General features: G+C 43.2%; 1 protein-coding gene across 1 annotated transcript in view; it reads left to right on the top strand.

Annotated features, from left to right (window-relative positions):
• LOC148651702 (uncharacterized) overlaps positions 1-11,557 on the top strand; it is a 96,750-nt gene extending 85,193 nt beyond the window's left edge. The window contains exon 5 of the mRNA XM_088597676.1: positions 11,220-11,557. Coding sequence (XP_088453802.1) covers positions 11,220-11,415 — 196 coding nt within the window. The 3' untranslated portion in view covers positions 11,416-11,557. The remainder of the gene's footprint in view (positions 1-11,219) is intronic.
• The last annotated feature ends 8,769 nt before the right edge of the window (positions 11,558-20,326 follow it).

Here is a 20,326-nt window from a genome sequence, read left to right as displayed (position 1 = left end):
GCTTCCCTGGGGACGACAGAATGCTCTCAGACAGGGAAGGACTGGATCCTGGGAATGATCTGAAAAACCTCTCCTCCAAAACCAAAGGTGACTTTTTGAAATTTGCTTCTGAGGACTTTTTTTTAGAACTGCAGAAAAGGAAGCCTCTGCAGAGAGCTGTCCATCTTCCAAGCCACCCTCGGTTTCGATTGAACCTTTTCCAGCAAGCTTCTTAGAGAACCTGCTCCTCCGGTCAGAATGCCCTGCTTCCTGGCACTGACTGCAGACTCTTACAGGTACAGAGCTGCCTGAACTGTTCCATTCACACTGGAACCCTACAGTATATCCCTGGAGAGCATGTGGTCTTCTGATAGGAGACACTAAGACTGTTTTCCTGTGGATTGCTGTGGATCAATGTATTTCCTCTTTACTGATGTTTGCATGTGGAAAAACAGGCTTCCTTTCTGTCTCGTTCCAGCAGCATCCCACCAGGGGAATGGAGAGTTTGGTGTTTGAAAATGCTGCAGAAGAGAAATACTCTCTCCCAACAATTTCAATTAAATTGAAAACCAAAACAAAAGCTTGCTTTTGTTTTTATAATCCTTCATTTTTTGCTTTTCTTCATTTTATTTGAGTGTTTTTCAGTTTTAATATAACTAATTGGAATAACGCCTGAGGTACTCTAAATCATTAGTAAATGAACAGTCTGTTTTTATTAGCATCCAACTTGTAAATAATGCATTAAATGCCTGGCCTAAACATTATCAACTCTGCGCTGTATTCATAATGAAAAAAATATGTTGTTCGACTTCTCTACTGAAGTAATTCTAACAGATTCAATGTGACAGATGATATTTGTGGAAATGGTGATACAATTATAAATCACCTGGAGCAGTTTTCCATGCTAACAATGGAAATTAAAATTTTATAACATGTACTGTGTTTCTTCCTTGCCTGCCCCCCTTTGTTAAAGTTGCTCAAAAGTGCCACAAAGAAAAGAAGACTGTTTGTATTCAAAGCATTACGGTTCACAGGTTTCCCCATTAAACCAGTCTGAGAGGAATGTGAAACACGTACATCTAATTAATATAGTGGCTGTGCTGGTAATTTGCAAACGTGCTATTATGCTGTTATTCAAAACCTTTATTCTCCGTGGTAATGAGCTGTAATTTTATGGTAGGAAATTGGTTTATGTTTAAACAACACATTAAATAGCAAGAGAGGCCCCTACTAGGCCTGACTTAAGGGGACTCTTGCTGTTTTGGGTACAGAGAACGAGGGTCTGAGAGTAGCTGTTGGACTGGTCCAGGACAGATAGAATTGCTGCTCATGTCCCAGCTAGAATCTGCAGGCTCAATCTCTTATCTGTGCAGAGACATAGTGGGTTTACTATCAACTGTTTTTAAAGGGTCGTTTCTTCCCAATTAAAAGCTTCCTTGGTAAAGGTGTCATTTCTTCTTATCTAAAAAGGTTTATGTAAAAGGCAGAATTCCCTCAAGACTCTCATACTGTAGTGTTGTGGTTAGCTGGCTCTCAGAAATGAGGATTTTCTGCACAAATTATTTGTCCTGGTTGTGTTCAAGAGCAGGATGTGCCAAGATAATGTGAGATTAAAGCACACACAAGGCAGTTTTGTTAGCTTCAACACATTTTTGCACAAAAAGCACAAGGTTCATCACGTGGCCAAAGATTATTTTTTAAATGCATTCATTCAAAAAGAGAGAGGCTGAATCACAGAAGCTCTTGATGTATTTCCCAATGACCTGTAGTTCTCTTCACGTGCCAAGGTGAAGTCAAAACTGGAATGTAGAATTGCTGCATGTCTGCCCTGTGATGGACTGGTGTCTCATCCAGCGTGTATCCTGCCTCGCACCCTTTGCTTAGCGGGATGCACTCCGGCTCCCCAAGAAACCTTTTTGAATACAGCAGTTTGAAAATTTTTGCATGAATAGTTGCATGTTATGCAAACGCAAGGGCCTGACACTTTAAACTCACTAAGGGACAATCTGCGTGTCTGTCTCCCCATGTAAAACATCTAGTAGCTTCACCACAGAGGTGAGTGTCCAGAAGCCCAGAGCTGAGGTGTGTCTGTATCTGGAGAGGGACATCATGTGGACTGAAGGCTGTGTTCTTCCTTAATTACTTGGTTCAAGCTTGCTATTATTAAAAGTGCTTTTGAGTAACAGTATCTAGGAAACCAAGGACCTATATGCTTATTTAAAGTGAATTGTGGTACTGAACAATATCTGCAATGGAGGCAAGATGAATTTGGCCTGTGTCATATTAGTTTCTGCTGCGATAGTGGGGATGAGCTTGCTGTCATGTACTCATGATCCCGATATTACAGAGAAGGCAGACCCAGACTGTAACTGGTGAAAACCACACTCGGGTCCCCAGTCACTATGCTTTCTTTAGAATTATTTCAATTAATTATTAAAAATACACCACCTGACCCTTTACCATCAGTGTCAGGAAAATAGAAGTACCTCTTTCAAATCGCAGAAAAGGAGTAGCAAAGTCCACCATACTGCTATACTGCTTATTCTCCTATCTAGCTAAATGTCCTGTTCAAGTAAATTTCTGAGACACATAAAACTAAAAGGTGAAGAAATATCTTTGACTCCTCTTGTGAGGCTATTTAATGAAAATGCCTGTATAATTCACTCAGTAAAGTATAATGTCACAAGGCACAGACGATGTACCTATCAAGAAATCAGGTTGGGTTTAAAGAAAAGAAAAAAGGAATTGTTCAGCACGTCATTCCAAACTTGTTGGTCTATTTTGTCGGAGTGGAGACTGATTCCCGGATTAAGGCAGGCCCTTCTCCCGAACCGTGAGCATGTGGAACTAGCGATCCAGAGACTCCAGCAGTGTCGAGACTGGAGGTGTCTGTAGCGGACACTGTACCAGTGACTGTAGTTTGCTCAACAGCCACTGGCTGTTGTTGTCGGTATCAGGCAGCGGTGGAGCTGGAAACTCCATCACCGGAAGGTCTGTCTCCTTGCCTTCGGAGCTCAACAGCCTCGGCATGTCCTCCGATTGCTCTTGCCAGCACTCAGCGCATTCACATCCTGATCCGCTGTGCCAGACCGGCGACTCCCTCCCACCGCGCTCTGCAGAGGGTTTCACCCTGCTAGACCAGAGGCCAACCGCAAGGCAGGTCTCTAGTGTTTTATAGAACTAACAACAGCTGATCGGGAGATTGTGACATTCTATACTATGGACATACCTTCTCTCACTTTAGGTGAAGCCAAAACCCCCTAAGATTTCTTGCTCATTATTGAGAGTTAAGATATATTTAAACCTGGCAAGATAGCCCATGTGTGTGTGTGTGAACAATAGCCTAGTGTCGCAGGCAGAAGTGGCTTTTGATACATTATACCTCAGGCAGATTCAATGCAAACCACTAGCAAATGACTGTGGTGCGTTTGCATAACGTATTCCTCCCCTTGTCGGTTACAATGGAGTCTTTTATGTCCCGCCCAAAAACATCGATGCCAGCGAGCTCTGCCTCTGCTGCAGCGCTGCGGGAGAAGAAGGGGTGGTTCTGCACGGCGGCCCTCAGTGGGCTGAGGGGCCCTGGGGTGCAGGGGTGCGAGGTGCCTGGGCGCGATGGCCCCTGGCACGCCGGCGCCCCGCCGCCCTGTCACAGCACGTCTCCGTCAGACTGCACCCCGAGGAGCAGCTGCACACCAGCTCTGAGACTACATGACATCCTAACCTTTGAAAACTGCTCCCAGACAGCATTTTAAAAACACCCAAATCCTTCCTGACCTTTTGCTGTTGTTTTTCTGTTGTTTTGTTTTATTTATTTTAATTGACACTACAAAAATAAGTTGTTCTTCTCTGCAGCCTGTAGCTGCAGATAAATAGAGAGCTTCAGTTTGGTACCCAGCAGGTTCCAAAGTCCAGAAGAGCCCCGTTTATTCTTCTAGCATTTGCTTGCTGCACAAGTTGATTCTTGTTTTTATAATGTTTTATAGGAAACATTACAAACAAGATGAGGTCATTCAGGTCATCTAGACATTTGGTAGTTAGTAGTTAATTGATCCCAGGATCTCATCCAGCTTTAACAACATGGCTGGGTATCTTGTTCCAGACTCCCACAACCCTTATCCCTTATTTCTACATTCACTGTTATTCTATCAATTAATAATGAATGTTCTTAGGTGTGTATTTTAGCATCTCCATACACATTTATAGCAGCATACTTTAAAGTTGCTTTTTAATCAAAGACAGCACTGGGGGACTAATGACACCCAAGTGCTGTAACAACATAAACAACGTGCTTTCATCTTCCTTTATCTCCGTCACAGCCTGCATATATAGATGAGACTCTATAGAAAGAGATCTGTGTTGTTCTCTTTATTTGTGTTTGATCCTTTGTTTCTGCCAGCCCTTGATCAACACTGCGAGGGTTAATGTTGCTCTCCATCTGCCCAAGCCCTGTCAAGAGCGTTATCGCTGCTGTTTGTCTGCACACTATAGCCATAGGCCTTACCTGTGAGGGTGCTGGTCTCTTCCCCCAGGCTGCACCCACTGAGGCCGTTAGCTGTGCCATGAAAGGTTACCAGCAGTTCTACTGGTGACAAGACATTCACAGCTTCAAAGATCTCTCAGAGTCAGGGAATCCGTGGATCAAGAGAGATCTTTACAAATATGTTTTGTTAACAAGCACCTCGTGCCGTTTTATATTTTCTCTTTCAAGTAAGTATATTTCCACTTTCATATTCAGTGGATTTATTAATTTAACCAATGCATAAAAACAGTTCATCTTTTGCATCTCTACCGTTACCTGCAGCTGCAGACAGCGAGCCTCAGCTGCTTATACACAGGCTGAAAGCTGAGAAGGTTCCTTGCATTCTTCAACAGACAGGGATTGTCCAAACACTTCTGGTGCCTGGATCATTTTAATTTTCCGCATTCAAGAGTTCCCTTGCAGTCATAGGTTTATTTCATTTCCTTATGCAGCATGCAAAAAGACATTGTTTTTTACGTCAACGTGCATGTATATTTCTGCAATATTGTTTCACATGGGTAAAGGTATTAAATTTTGTTTAAATGTTTTTTGGGTCTTGAAAATTATGTTCTGGGACCTAGTCAAATGCATGTTCAGCCTTCAAAACCAACAACAAAGAGTAAGATGTGAAAAACCAAGCTGTGAGCTCAGCTGACTCAGGTTTTATAGGTGTCTTTCTCTGTGTGTGTTGTACCAGCGAGTCAGGCAGGACTGGAGCAGTCGAAGGCGACCCTCCACTCCTCTCCAACTGCCCACTCTGGATTAACATAAAAGTGATTAGGAGGTAGTGACCCTCTGTGATGAACAGACTGTGCTGGATTTATGAATTTGTCCATGAAAATTATCATCTGTTTTGCTCTGCAAAAGGCTTTCTGTATCCGTTTAAACATGTTAAGAACCACCTGTCTGTAGCTGCTGATCCATTTGTTTTTCTACTGTAGCCTCAGCAGTAAAATGACTGTTTATAACACAGTAGCCTTGTTGTGTGATTTGTGTGTGTTTCTGGTTAGAGTTTAAATTCATTTTGTTCCGGCTGTAGTCAGTTTACAGTTTGCAGTGGTGGTGTTGCGCACGCTGCCTCCTATCTGGGAATACTTGGTTACCTTTTAGATGTAGTTAGATTGAGCAGATCGGCGTAGCTTCCCCACCTGCCAGTCAGGCATCACTGCCTCGATTTCCAACTAACTGTGACAAGTGCAGCTCTTCTCCACTGGAGTTTGGTTTCGGTACCACCCAGCACTGCTTCTGCCAAAGACCAGGTCTCCTGCCGCAGGAGAATTTAACAGTATCCTGGTTTCTAAGGGTTGATTCGGAAACATTGAGCCCTCTTACACTCATCCATCCCTTTTCTAACCATTTTATCAGATTCAGGTCTGCAGGCGACCCAGAGCCAGAGCCTGACCCGGCAAGTAATGGACACAAGGCAAGGTACACCCTGGACAGGGCGCCAGTCCACCACAGGGCACACACAGACACAGACACACACACACACTCGCACCAGGGCCGATTTTCACAGACGCCAATTAACGTGCCAGTATGTTTTTGGACTGTGGGAAGGAACCGAAGCACACTCCACGCAGACAGCACCACAGGTCAAGAACTCAACCCTGGGCCACAGTGCCGCAAGGCAGCATTGCTTGCCACTGTGTCACCATGCCACCCAGGACTGTCACAAAAATACACATACAGTACCTTCTTGCTGGCCAACCACTAACATTCTGTGTACTCTTGTATGTATGCAAACAGTTACTATAAGGTAATAACATTTATTTATGATTTCTCTGCGATACCTTACAGGTATGCCCCATCCACTGCCCCATACTTATTTTCAATCATGGATATCTCATAGAGACGCAAGCTGAAATTTTTAGCTGCATATTCCTTTGAATGAATGCACAGTCACTGCACAACTTTGGTGTTTATGCATTTGGTTCCTATCACAAAGTAATTCTGTGTGGAGAGAAACCAATTGTTTTACTTTATCATATATTGAAAGACAGTTCAAGGAAACCATGGGCATGATTTGTTACATGTTTCCATTAAAGAAAAACAGGATATATATATATATCTGTATAGGAGTAATGAGCTTATTAGAGCAATGACAGGAGTTAAGGCAGGAGTCAAGACAAAAGGAAATCAGTTTGATAGGAATAAATGTCCAAAGAAGGCAGCAGTGCTTTTACACTGAAACTGGTCTAATTTTCAGCTAACTTTCAGCTAGACTACTGTCTTGCTGCAGGTCCGTTTCTACGGCCGGTTGTGAGGCCGGTCGTCAGTATCCAGCTCCTTCTGAAAGCTCATGAATGCCTTGTGACCAAACTTCCTCTCCCCTGTCATGAGCAGAACTGTGGCAGCCCTGCTCGAAACAAGTATACGCTGTGAATTTTTATATATCCCTGCCTCGAGGTTAGAAACTCTCATTACGCTGCGTGAGATTTATTAAAATAGATTATGGAAATGTTAATTAAGTCATTAATTACATTATTTAAGTAGCATTGACAGATAAGGCTATGTGTATGAGGAAAAGTTCAAGCTCTCTGTGTGGTTAAATGGAAATAATTGGTGACAGTGAAATGCAGTATAAACCACAGGCAGTAATGAAGACAGAAACTTCATGAAGGATTTTTAAGTGTTTGCTCTCTGGTCTATATTGCATCTCTCCAGACCTTGTGTGACTTGTCTTAAGTGGATGGAGACTGGTTTCTGTCCAAATACTGAAAGCATTACTTGTACCAGGAAGTAACAAATAAATCAGAGATATGAGTTCAGTATTGTACAGATTTTTCAGGAGTTAAAGCTAACACCCAGAAGTATTTCAGTTTCTTTATAAAATCTTGAACTGGAAAAAATAACATTTCCTCATTAATATTGGTTAACATACAGGGCCTCTTCACTGAGTAGCACCATTGAAAAACTGGCAGAACATTTTGTTCAATTGTTCCATTACTGACTTAGTAACACATTCATGACTTCAAAATCTTTTATTCCTTGAGCATTTGGAAGAAACATTTGGAGTGACATTTGGGTTAAGGCCTCAAACCATATTTCCAAGCTGTTTGAAAAATACAATAGACCATTCTTGCAACGGCTCATAACTGAGCTGATACTGTGAACTTCCTTTATGAGCTTTTATCTGTCGACAGGTTAGCTACTGTTAAGCACAGGAAGTGTGTTTTTGACTTCACTAAAAATAGAGCTTTGTTCTGCCAACCTGAATAATGGACTGCAAATGATTCTGATAATTCCTGACAATTATATGTAGCCATGGTTGTAGAGCAGGAATATGGTGACAGAAATAGCGTCAATTCAGATCACTTAGTCAATTTCAATGCATTTCATTGCAATTATTGTGACTAGAATTGAAAAACCACACTGACAAGTGTCATTAACACAATGATCCTGTTATATTAACATTAAAATCCTTTAAAAACTGATCACCCTAATCTAAGGTTTATACACTAATGTGGAAGACAGTGCTTAAAGGACACAAATATAGAGAAAGAGATGTCTGTGCATATGTTGACAATTAGACACATTATCTGTAAAGGTAATGATAACAGAAGGAAATGGAAATAGATTCAAAATTCAGATGACTTCTCATAAATATTAATAATGTCAGTATATTGTCAGTAGTTTTGTTTTCGTCCCAGTCTCAGATGTTCCTTCTGTCCTCCAGGTCCTCAGCACTGATACAGTATCGGTTTCCGTTTCTCTGTAATGATGACTGCGTTCCCTCCTTGTGGCCTCAGAAGCCAGGAGTCAGACGCTGAGCCAGGCAGAGGCTGGAGCTGGTCAGTGTTGGGGAGGGAGGCCTAGAAAAGGAAAACTAGCTTCTGCTGTAAGTGGCTGCTGGACCGATAGGAGGGGCTCTTCTCTTCCAATCAGCACTTCCAAGCCACAGCAACTTGTTGGTGGGAGACTCAGATGCTGACCCCTCACACTGCTCTGGGCTCTCAGCTCAGACGGTATCTTGGCAAAGACCTAGTGGTGTCTGAGAGGTGCTCACCAATTTCAGAAAGAATATGAATCTGACAGCTTCAGGCCAGCTGTTTGTTTGCAACACTGTCAAGGAAAGGTTTTGCTGTGTTAATGATTTGTCACGGCATGAAGTTCATTCTTAAGCATTTCCCCATCACAGATTGATTTCGTAATGGGATCAATCTTAAACATAAAGAAGAAGGACACCTAGTTATTTTTGAGAGTGGATGTTTCAGGCTCTTGTGCAATGTCATGCCACTGAAAGGCATTGGCTATTTGTAATCGCATTATCAATCGAGACGATTGCCGGGGAAACATGAAAAAACGGTTATTACAGGAACCCAGAAGTGAAAAGCTCACAAAGATAGTGTTCATTCTAGACATGTCCACTCGAGTTGGAGGTTGCTGAGCAACCTGAAGGGTCCTTGACAATGTCCTGACACTTTACATCAAGCACCTCTTGATTGTGGTGAGTGACTGTGGAATTGCAGTCATGAACTGCCTTTGTTTTTCATACTTGATGAACTATTTGGAGCGCCAGTCTAATTCCTTGGAAGGATAAGCCCATGTTGAGTTTATCCTCTAAAGTCTTTTATGAAGTGTTGCTAAATTTAATATAAAGAATAATCGGTCAAGAATTTTCTTGAAGCTCTGTGTACGGCAAATTCATACAGCCCACATTCAGGAATAGAGGTGTGCTTATCTAATTTATTGAATTGCTTCTTACTTTTATAGAAATGTTTTTGCTTTGGGAGATAACCTGTTTGCCCTGATTGACATATGGTCTCAGTTTTTTGTGCACTACAAGGGCTTTTTTTTTTTTTTTTTGCTGTTTGCAGGTGCTGACTGCCCTAGGCCTTTCTTCTTTCTTTATGAGAAGACTTGTGTGCTGTCCTCCAGTCAATACAATAATTTTCTGTGGTGTGTTTCATGATTACAGCTCCGTTGACCACTGGAAATCTTTCTTCCTATGAAGTTCCATGCCAGTTACTGCCAGATGTTGTCCTGTTGCCACTGCAACCTCTTGACTTGGCTGAAAGGTTGCAGTGTCACAGTCACAGAGGCCGCTGTGGAGTAAAGGAATTGGGTTCAGATGGAATGCTTCCCTTCCTGCAGATTGCTGAGAATCGTGGGAATAAGGGAAGGCAGGGGTTATGCTGTAGTTTAAACTGAACTGGACAGAAGGAGCTTGTGGCCGCAGGTGCGGAGTGACCCAGATGAGTCATAGTGACTGACCTGTTCTTGTGTGTCTTCTCACTGCCTTCATGTTTCTAGTGTAGAATATGGAGATACGTGTAGTCTTCAGAAACCCAGGGCATTACTTCAGTCCTTCAGTTTTTTTGTAGGGATTTTCTGCATATGTAAAGCAGGTTTTATAAGCTCAATTTCAATAAAAAATGAAACTGCTCAGATTTAAGAAAGAATATGTTTAGTAATTTAACTGATATGGTTGTGCGCATGGGCTGTTGTCAAAGTGTTTAGTTTGTGGCTCTGTTTTAGGGGAAGGGATGAGTTAAATAATATGGCATGCATGCATTTTATGTCAGTGGTATCAAATTTGTGTTTGTTAGATTGAGCCCTAGAAGAACATGAAGTGTAACGTCCTGGACAAAAGAGAAGTGTCACTGTTAAAACAGATGGTTTGAAATGCAAGAATATTTGAGACGAAAGACACTTGAGTGAGTTTTTTACATGGTGCTTCTGAATTTTATTACTGAATTAATCAAAGTGTAACCTTGAGTGATTTTGTAACTGCACTACAATTGCCAGAACTTCACTGAAAGCTGGTATTATCTGCAGCTGTATGTAAAACCCAGATTGAAGATGTATATAGTTATGGTGTACAATTGCATTGCAATAGGTGCATTTGCATACCTGACATTCAATGTGTATAACCGCTCCTGTATACATGGCAAAAATTCACAATTTACTATTGTGAAATTGAAGACCTTTCTGCTTAAATAATGAAAATATCGTTTTATCAGAAAACCTTTTTTAAATTTGTTTCAATGCCTGTCTCTGCACTTTGGAATATTTCAAAAGAAAAAGATTCCGTGATTTCTGAGTTCTTGTTTACTTTCTTCTCTTCTGTCTGTTAACTCCTGACTAATTTCCACTCTGGGCTAATAAAAATCAATGAGTGGATGAGTTTCTCCCTCCTCCCCCTGACCTGCTGTGCAGGTGCAGAGTGCCCTCTGTGTGTCACCCAGGTGGGGCTGCATATCAGTGCCGGATGAAGCATTTCATATGTAAAACGCTTCGGGATCCTTTAGTATGAAAAGCTCTCTATAAAATATTTGGAGTTATAAGTATTATTTTATACAAGTCTCGGATTATGAAAAAAACCTTCAGCTCAGCATTTGGTGGCATTTAGACTCTGTAGCTACAGTGGATATAATTCTTTTGGACGATGCGCCTCTGCTCATGGGTGCCCCAGATAAACCTGCACACAGACTTACTGACACATCCTGCTACAGGGGTGACCGGTTATCTCGCTGGAGTCGTCAGTAGATTCCAGATAAGTTCTCTGTGCCCTGCGAGGGGATTGTGGACACAGGTGGACGGTCCAGCAGTGGGTGAAGCTCACCTCACAGTAGACACACACGTGATGTGCCCAGGTTTTACAAACAGCAGAGAGGGAAAGATAAACAAGCTGAGAGGCCGAGATGGCACTGCAGAGCGGTGATAAAACGGACTTATTGTGACTCAAAAATCTCTTTTTCCGGCCTTTTGTTTCCCTCAGATGCTTGGTGAGCTACTGCAGCAGCCGGTACGGCGCGGCCAAGACGTCCTCCTTCTCCGTGCTGGCGCGGTCGGCCGAGCAGCGCGACGCCGGCCCGGGCCCCCGAGGGCCCCCGTCCGCGGCCGCGGCGAGCGGCGCAGGCGGGAGGAAGCAGGAGAGCGCCAAAGCCAGTGGGAGCTGGGGCCGCAAGCTCTGAGCGGGAGCCGGCGCACTGCGGACCGACCCCTCGGAGAGCCCGGCAGCGCGCGGAGGAAAAACAGATTGACTCTCAGTGACTCATTTAGCTTCTGGATTGGACAGATTTCGCTCCTGCTGGCGACTTTGGCCATGTGTCAACGGGACAGACACCACCAAGTGGAGAGGTGGCTTATGAAAATTATGTTGTTGGCTTTTGGAGAGGCTGGAGAGGGGGGAGGCTGCAGAGAAGGAAGGGTGGATTTTCTTTTTTTTTTCGGAGAGATTAAATTAAAGGCAACATTAGGCTGCTGGTAATAAGATGGAGCAGTTTGTGATTAGTGAAGTGGTTTTAGCGTACGTAGGTTTGTTGAGTGAAGTGAGCCTCCGTCTGCCGCAGGTCAGTCAGGTGGCAGTGAGGAGTGTGACGACAAGCTCGACTGTTGCTGAAAACACCGCCTTCCACGTCGGTTGGAAACCCCTTAGGCACCAGCCTGAAAGTTGGTACCGTGTACCGTGCTGAGGGCATGAGGCCTCAGTCTTGGTCCCAGCCCCACTCAGGAGGGCAGAAAAGCTCCCGATCTGGGAACACACCCTCGCCCTGCTCCACACGCCAGCTCTCTTCTTGCCTTCTTCTTTTCACAGTGCTCAGTAGCTGGAATCTGGAATTCAAGTATACACATTCAGCTATGAAAAAAACATATTTTTGGTAAGTGTGAAATGAAAATAAGGGTGGGTTTCTGGAATCAGGGTTTGTTGGGTTTCTGCCGAAACAGAAGAACAAAATAATGTGTTAGCAAAGGGATTGGATGGGAAGGAAAGAAAGGAGGACATTATTTAAGCTTAGCATGTCTGAAATGCTATAAACCGTGCAATTTCTCATTAATTATAAAGATTTACTATTTGATGGGTAAAAAGGGAAGGATGCACTCTTCCACTGATAGCGCGTCAGGTGAAGTTGCCGCAAGAACACTGGGGTCATTCCAACAACAGAGCAGCCTTTAGTGGACTAAATTGCTTTTTCCTGTTCCTTACATTTAAAAGCCTTTAAAAGCTTACAATTAAAGACCTCTTTGCCTTCACTTATTTATTTTTTTTTGTTCATATCAGCTTGAGAAATGAATGATATCTCTCCTTAGTCAGTGTCAGGTGGTGATTCAAGACTCCATTATCATTTGACAGCAGCACACTAAGGCCCAGAGCCATTGTATGAGTATATTGCCAAAGTAAAATAAGGTAGCAGTTCCCTCTGTAGCTCTGGAATCATTCTAATGTTGAGAAGATGTTAACCCTTGCCTGCCTCTAAAGCTCACCTTAGTGAGTCTGCACTGGTCCTGCAGTGTGCAGAGCAGTGTGGTGAGTTTGGAGAACAAGAACATAAAGAAGGTTTCATTTGGTTCATCTAGTCTGTTGGATGGTTATTAGCTACCTGATCCAAAGATCTCATCCAGTCGTTTCTTGAATGAGAAGAAACCAGGGTGCCAGCTTCACCATGGCTTAGTTGTTTGCTTCATGATACATTTGTGCTTGTAGCTACCCTTTCACAGAGCTCTGGTAAAGCCTAGAACACAACAGGCACTACTGTCACATCAGAAATAGCAAGCTCTTGCTCCATTTTGTATAGAGCTTCTTACACAACCTTAGAGCAAGTCTTCAAGCGTCTGCTCCTCTCTGCCTGAGAATCTCAACCCAGATTCAAGTCAGAGTTGCGCAAAAATCGACCACAGTGTTTCAGAGACAACATATGGGCTAGAGGTATTGTGAAGGGTAAGAATAAAATCAGATCAACTACTCCCTGCTTCCTACACACTTTTGGCACAAGGTATGGAGCTGAAACTGTGAGTGCTTCAGACAGTCAGCTCCAAGTGCTGCTCTGTAAGTGCAGTATGTTTTAACACCACTATCATTATTAGAAACTGCCTTCAGTCCAAACTCATCCTTCCCATCTTATTTGTGACACATTAACAGCAAAAAAAAAAAATGGGACTAGGTTTCAGAAGTGGGAGGGATCTGCTTATCAAGCCGGCAGTGTGTTTATCAGGAGTCTGGTTTACTTAAAGAAAAAGGACACCTCCCTTTGTCTGTGAATAGGATGCAGGTGTTTTTACAGTCCCTTTAAAAAAAAACACCAGCACCTGACATAACAGTGCCTTTTTTACAGCTCAGCAAACCCCTATTTTCCTCTTAATTGGCATAGCAGTTGAGAAGCCGTGGAGGGAATGATTTTGGCGTTCCCTATGAATATAGATTAACTTTCTAGATTGCCCTTTGATTTTACTTGGAAAAGACAGGAGGTCTATTTTGCTACTAGGGTGGTCCCAGCCAATATGAAATGCTTTGCCTCTAATTAGCCTATCAGCATTCTCACAAGTCCCTCATTATCCTGGTTTATATCTTCCTGTGTTCCAGACTGTACTTTTGCCTGGGTACAGACTGACCTTTTCTGTAGCCATTAGGAATGTGCGCTAGACTGAGGGATGCTGTGCTTGTTGATTTATTGAGCCATTGGTTCCCCGTGTCACCAGAAGAGCTAAACCAAAGTGACAAACATGAGCCAGAGAACAGGACTACTCAGTGTTACAATACCCGAGTCCATCTTTTCAGTCAGAGTTTTGTCTGGGAACTTCCAGGACCACAATGGCTGACCGGACGTTCTAGCAGAAGAATGAGTTTCTCTGCCCAGTAACTTCCATGGGATCCATTGTCCTTCTCTGTTCAGAATTTAGATTTATATCAGGAAAATACCAGTTGCTGTAGCCATAAACAATACACTGCACAGAGGAATGTGTTTCTGCATGCCTAAGCTGAAGACGGCACCTTCCTGCAGGATTTTCATGGAGGTGTTCTCAACCGAACTGGGCGGATGTGATGATTTTACCATGGTGAAAAATGTAAAACACTGCCCTGTTTCTTTTTTGGGATAGCAGCAATAGGCAGGCAGGCAATTCAGGATATTCTGTGCTTCTTTTATTTGGATTGTCATTGTGTTTTGACAATGTTGTGGGTAAACCAAAAGACAAGAACAGAGAATGTCATAATGCTGATAGGCTCTTAATTTCTAAGTGACATGATCAGCACCTTTCTGCTCCTTTATTTCTGCACTATAAATTTAATTTATTAGTGCAGATTATTTGCTAAGATAACTAACTCTACAGGAGAAGGCCAGGCAGTTGATCCAGTTGTACAATGTTTACATACCTTCAGCAAAGCAGCCTTCAGCCCCTTAAAGAGCTACTGCTTGCTGGAGTCGTACAACGAGTGAGTGTGCATGGAAAAGAATGAGAGAAGGTCAGATCAGAGGACGATTCAGAAGCAGACGAGTGTGTTCTCCACGAACACTTGCTTACAGACACCATGCAAAGTCATGTCTGAGCTGCCAAGACATGAAGAGGAATCGTTTCTAAAACCTGGGAGACCAGGCGCAGATGTAGCATTAGTTACAGGGTGACAGAACACAACGGAAAATGAACTGGCGCTTCACCTAAATATCACACCTGCGGGGACGATGAGTGGCGAACCATCTCAGAAAGCAAAGTTTGTAAAACAGCTCCCATCCTGTTCGTCTGTGACGGATGGAAACGGACAGTCCTCTGCTTCCCTAATTAGGTTCACTCGGCCTTGTGCATCTCATTAGAGCCATTAGCTTCAGTGCATTTTTTTTAATTAAATAGCCCATGAAGAGGCAGTGAGAGGGGGCACTGGTCACATCTGTGGCTCTGTTGAATCATCCTTTAAGCTGAGATTAACCAAAAGGGGCTGCAGAGGGGAGAGGAATGGGAAAGGGCGGAGGAGGGGGGAGGGGTGCTCATTTAGATAAAGCCAGTAAACAAAAACACAGATAATGAAAAAGGCGAAAAGCTGAGGAAATTTCACTTAATTCCGCTGGACTTTCCTGCTGTGATTTTGACTTCCTCGCAGCAGTTGCACCTTCGTTGAACTGGAATGAAAAGTGTTGGTGTATTTTTCTTATGATGACTCCCAGAAAAGCACTTTATTGTTTTGTACCACGCTTAAGTCAACATAAACATGAAAACTTGTGCCATTCTTATTGTTCTCATACCACTATCGCATGTGTCATAAATTTAGGATTTTTAATGCGCTCCATTTTGCAGTATTCATCTTCTCATTTGCAGCAAGCTTCGCTCTTTTTAACAGCCGCTGTACGTTTGAGAGCATCAGTATTATCTCCAGGATGGATCACAGGGCTAACGCACTCCATAGCTGTTATGAAATGCCATAGCAAAAAGAGAGCCCACGCCTGTGTGATTTCAAGGCTTAATATTCTGATGTGCCAGATGGGCACTTTCATGACTGTATGAGCGTGGATTATTTCATTTCCTACATCTGGGACTCCACATGGCGACACAGAATGCTGCTGGAGAGCCGTGCAGGCTGCCGGCTGGGGGAGCGTACCTTCGCCGGGGAGCTCTCTTGATCTCGGAGTGAGGCAGAGGCGCTGGCACAAATGGCATCCGAAAGGTTACGTGCCTGGGCTCCGGCACAAGACAAATGTTCCTGAAATATCGCTGCTTGAAATTCTAGCAGTGTCCAGCCACAGCTCCAGGCTAGCCGCGCCTGGTACTCCGACAGCACGGTCTTTGCTTGTTTTGTGTATTTTGTCCCCCTCCCGCTGATTGTACTTTAGTTTTGAAATTTTATCAAAACCCGACAAATTCCGGTCTGCTTTCATGTGAAACTGCTTTGAGTTTTCCACAGAACTGACTGGAGTGCTCTGTGGCAGTAACCTAGCTGTCATAAACTTGTCTTTTCATTTCGGTGTTTTGTAGTGTTTTTTCTATGGTTGTTGCTTTGTAAATAAAAGTCAAGTGACCTGTGTGAATCAGGTGAAACTCCAGATGTGTTAGTGACTTTTTTTTTCCTTGTGCTCGGGAGATAACTATTTCCATCCCAACTTGAAGCTCTTTTTCAGCTGGTTTCTAAGAATGTCCCTTAAAAAGGAGAAATGTAAATAATGTCATTCTCTGACATGCACTGGTGTAAAGTGGCTATGTGACAGAAAAGTGGTTTGTCAGTGTTGGATTGGCAAGCAGTGCTGTACACACAGCTTCCCACCAATCTCATCAAAGACCAGTGCCTTGAAAATATCATGAGATGAGGAGAGTTCAGTCATGCTATTCTTCTCTAAACACCATGTTTTCTATGGTTAAATCTTGTCTCTGCTTCTGGCAGATACAGGTGACCTGTGATGGGTTAACTGGCCCTAGTGTGAGTCTGCCCCGCAGTGGACTGGCGTCTCGTCCAGGGTGTACCCTGCCTTGCGCCCATTTGGCCTCTGTTTGGAGTGAGCAAAGCTAGATCAAATTGTGTGCTGGAGCTAAATGTTTTGAAAGCCTTCTTGTAAATCTTTCACTGCAGTTGCAGAGGTACTTGCAAAACCTGTGCTGTTGTTTTGGTATCCAAAAGCCAGCGATCGCTTTGATTTTTCTCCTTTAATTTGTTTTAGTGGGGAGCATTCTTACTGTGAGTGGACAACCCAAACACTCCCCTGCCTCACTGTATCTCAGCTACATATGAGCTGCATTGGCAGGGCTCTGTTTTCAGTGAGACGTGTAATGTTTTATATGAGCAACGTGGCTCTTAGTTCAGAAATAATGTGTGCATTTCAGGACACATTCTCCCTTTACCCCTTGGAAACATAACAAAAATGCTTTCATTGTTTAACTGCAAAGTCAAGTCTGTAATCTCTCCTGGTCAGGCAGTTAACCTAGCGATGATAATCTTGCTTCTGTTTCTTTTAGTGCAGGAGAGGACTCCACTCCTCTGGCCATGACTAGAATAAGCCACGCCCACTCTTTTTTATTCTTGCAGGAGGTGGGCTCCCTTAGCTTTTCTTTAAAAAAAAAAGGCATTTGGGATTGGGATGTTTTTTAAGAGCCCTTTATTCTTAAATATTTTATGTTGCATTATTGCTGTTTGAGTAATTACACAATTACTATTCAGAAAGTTAATATGTTCCCAAATACTGTTTTTTTGTAACAGGGCATGGCTGGCATGGAGGCACAGTGTTTAGCATGGCTGCCTTGGTTCCATTCCTGACCCAGGTTGCTAACTGCATGGTGTTTGTACTGCGTGTGCACCCTGTTTTCACTTGGGTCTTCCTGGGTGCACTGGTCTCCTCCCACAATGAGCAGGTTGACTGCCCCTGCTGTGAGTGTGTGCCCTGTGATGGACTGATGTCCTGCCTTGTGTCCTTTGCTTGCCAGGATAGTCTCTATCTCTACCTTGACCCTTCCCTTAACTGGAAGAAGTGCTTAGACAGTGGACGGATGAACACATGGTCTTTATATGGTGGTAAGAACATAATTTATGTCCACTCTCTCATACACATAGTTGCATTTAAAGTACCACTTAACAATCCATTGTTAATGACAACATCATAAGTATCCCAATGAAATGAAGAATATTGTGATGACAAAATGAAATTAAACAGTTACTGTCATTAAAAGTTAAACAGCAGAATGTATGTATATACAGGCTACAAAGCTAAAATATTAAATTAAGTCAAAGTCAACCTTTGCAAGAAAAAAAAGATTAGTCGTACATCAGGGTACATGATTTTTATATTCAGTATGTCTCTCTTTTCTTCCTCCCTGTGGCCCAGGTGGACGGGCCTGCTGTGCTTTAATCAGATGTGAAATAGCAGGTATCTTTGATGAACCAACACAAATTTGGCGGTCAGGTCTGTTGCTCCAAATGTCCCAGTTGTGGGAGGTTTTTGATCTCCAGCTCCAATGATCTCCCGTTCCGCTACCTGTTGAGCAGATTAAGCACTGGTCCAGCAACATTAGCATTTTATAAATAACAAGCTGGCACTGATAAAAATGGGAGAACAGAGTGCCTTCAAAAACAGTCACCAAACAAAGTGAGAGCCTGGCGGATCCAGGGAGAGCCCTGCAAACCTGCTTTGTGACTCTCCCTTGTGCACAACATGCCTGAGCCATTCAGCCATGGCCCCAGAGAGCCCGGCTAAGGCTGCTGGACATCAGAACTGAGCCAGGCCCATCGGCTTACTCGAGCCTGACTTCAGTGGCAAAATCTCTGTTTTTTAACCTACCTTTAGCTGTTCAGTCTTGTTTTTGGCAGGCTGTGCACACAGGTCTATTTTGTCTGAACCTTCTGATGCTGAACTCCTCCCTCTGGCCCTGAACAAGATCTATCTGTATTCAGTGCACTTCCACAAAAATAAAATAAAGGGCTCCGATGCCTGTGGCGCAGTGTTCTAGGGTGAACCTCAGGAAGGGCGCTATAGATTAGATCGAGTCTCCTCTTTTTTTATGCACAAGGCAAAGTGAAAATTCCCCCTTGCCCCTCTGGCTCCCCCTCCCTCTCCACGGGAGAGGCTGAACTTATTGTAACAGGACTGGCTTCCCTTCAGGGCCCGAGGTGGGATGGTGTTTGCAAGCTTATGTTCTTGATACAGCACCTATGTAGGATTTATGGAGACTTGGTGGAAAATTGCAGATGTTTAGTTTTGTGGCCCACATGATTAAATCAGACCTATAGGGCTAAGGGAAACAGATTCTGGTCGGTGATATTTTTATTATTGTTTCACAAGGTAAATTTTACCCTTTGGAATTAGATGAAAGAGACACTGTAATGTGATATGTTAATCATACATACGGTCTAAATATTAGGCAAAACCAGCCAAGGCTTTAGCTTGTGAAAGACCATTTCACTGGGCCTGAGCCTTTTTGAAAAATAAAAAAAGAATTCTTTAACAATAACTGATCCCAGCCCCTGGGTTCAAGTTACAATCTCCCTTCAATTTACACAGAAGAGTACAAACGTGAGGACTTTGTTCCCACAGAAAAACAGATGACCAAGCTTTGCGAGGCACTCTCTTCAGATGTCTGAATATGAGTCAAAAGGAAGTGCAATTAATCTTCTTGGAAGAGAAGGAATATCAGGTGGTTCAAAGGTTTCATGTTTCACCCATGAGGGGACACCATACAGTATGTGAGTGGAGGACCAGCGTTCTAAATTGTGAAAGTTGTGTGGTTCATGACTGGAGGGTGAAGCTGGGTACTTCTGTTGGGAGTGTTTGTGGAATCATCTGCTTGCTGATGTTGGAGGCCACATTTCCAGTATAAAAACAAAATGAGTAACTATCAAAAATCATTTTGCATCTCTCCCCAGATTTAGATATATAAATTGAATAAAAAATGTGCACATTGAAATATGTATAAATCACAAATTAAATGAATTATTTTCCTCATTTAAACTCTGTGGATGTGAGGCGGCATGCAGAGATCATTATAGCAATGATAGCAATATCTATGTATTTGCATGTTAAAGGAATTCAGCATTGCATTTGTGCCGTTTAAGATAATGTGACAGTTGGGAGCACTGTGGCAAGCTATTCTGACACGGAAATGTGTGTGGCAGCATAGCAGCTCATAAATGCAATGTCCCTTCATTGTGCTGTATAGCAGACTGCAGGCTATTACTAATTGAAGGATGCAGCCCTATTGTAATGTAAATTGTCTTCATGTTGCGGTTAACGGTATAATCATTTTTACTGTCCAACAAGATAAGGATTGAAGATGCCCAAGAAAGGAAAAAAAAAGATGTCCTGTCCGCTGGGGAAGGAATGTTAGAAATAGAGAAGGAGCCCCAAGAGCCTGTCATCTGCGTTTTATCACACATATCAAAGTCAAAGGCCTTTCCCAGGAATCCCTCCGCTGTGCTGTGGAGTTACTGGAACCCTTGAAAGGTGAGGGTGTCAGAAAGCCGCTGAGAGAGCCGCAGCCCAGTGGTGCCCATGACTCACTGCATCACAGCACCGATGCTGATGGGTTATCCTGTTGTAGCAAGAGCGACTGGCAGTTAACGTCAAATTATTAAATTAGCTACACCGGATTATTCCGCAGTTCCACGTGCTTGTGTAGCTGTTGATGTACGGGGCAAAGATG

Source organism: Lepisosteus platostomus, chromosome 11 (genome assembly GCF_059453375.1).
Source record: "Lepisosteus platostomus isolate fLepPlt1 chromosome 11, fLepPlt1.hap1, whole genome shotgun sequence".
NCBI classification, from domain to species: Eukaryota; Metazoa; Chordata; class Actinopteri; order Semionotiformes; family Lepisosteidae; genus Lepisosteus; species Lepisosteus platostomus.
The sequence above is the reverse complement of the archived record's forward strand: the minus strand, read 5'-3'. Positions and strand labels throughout refer to the sequence as shown.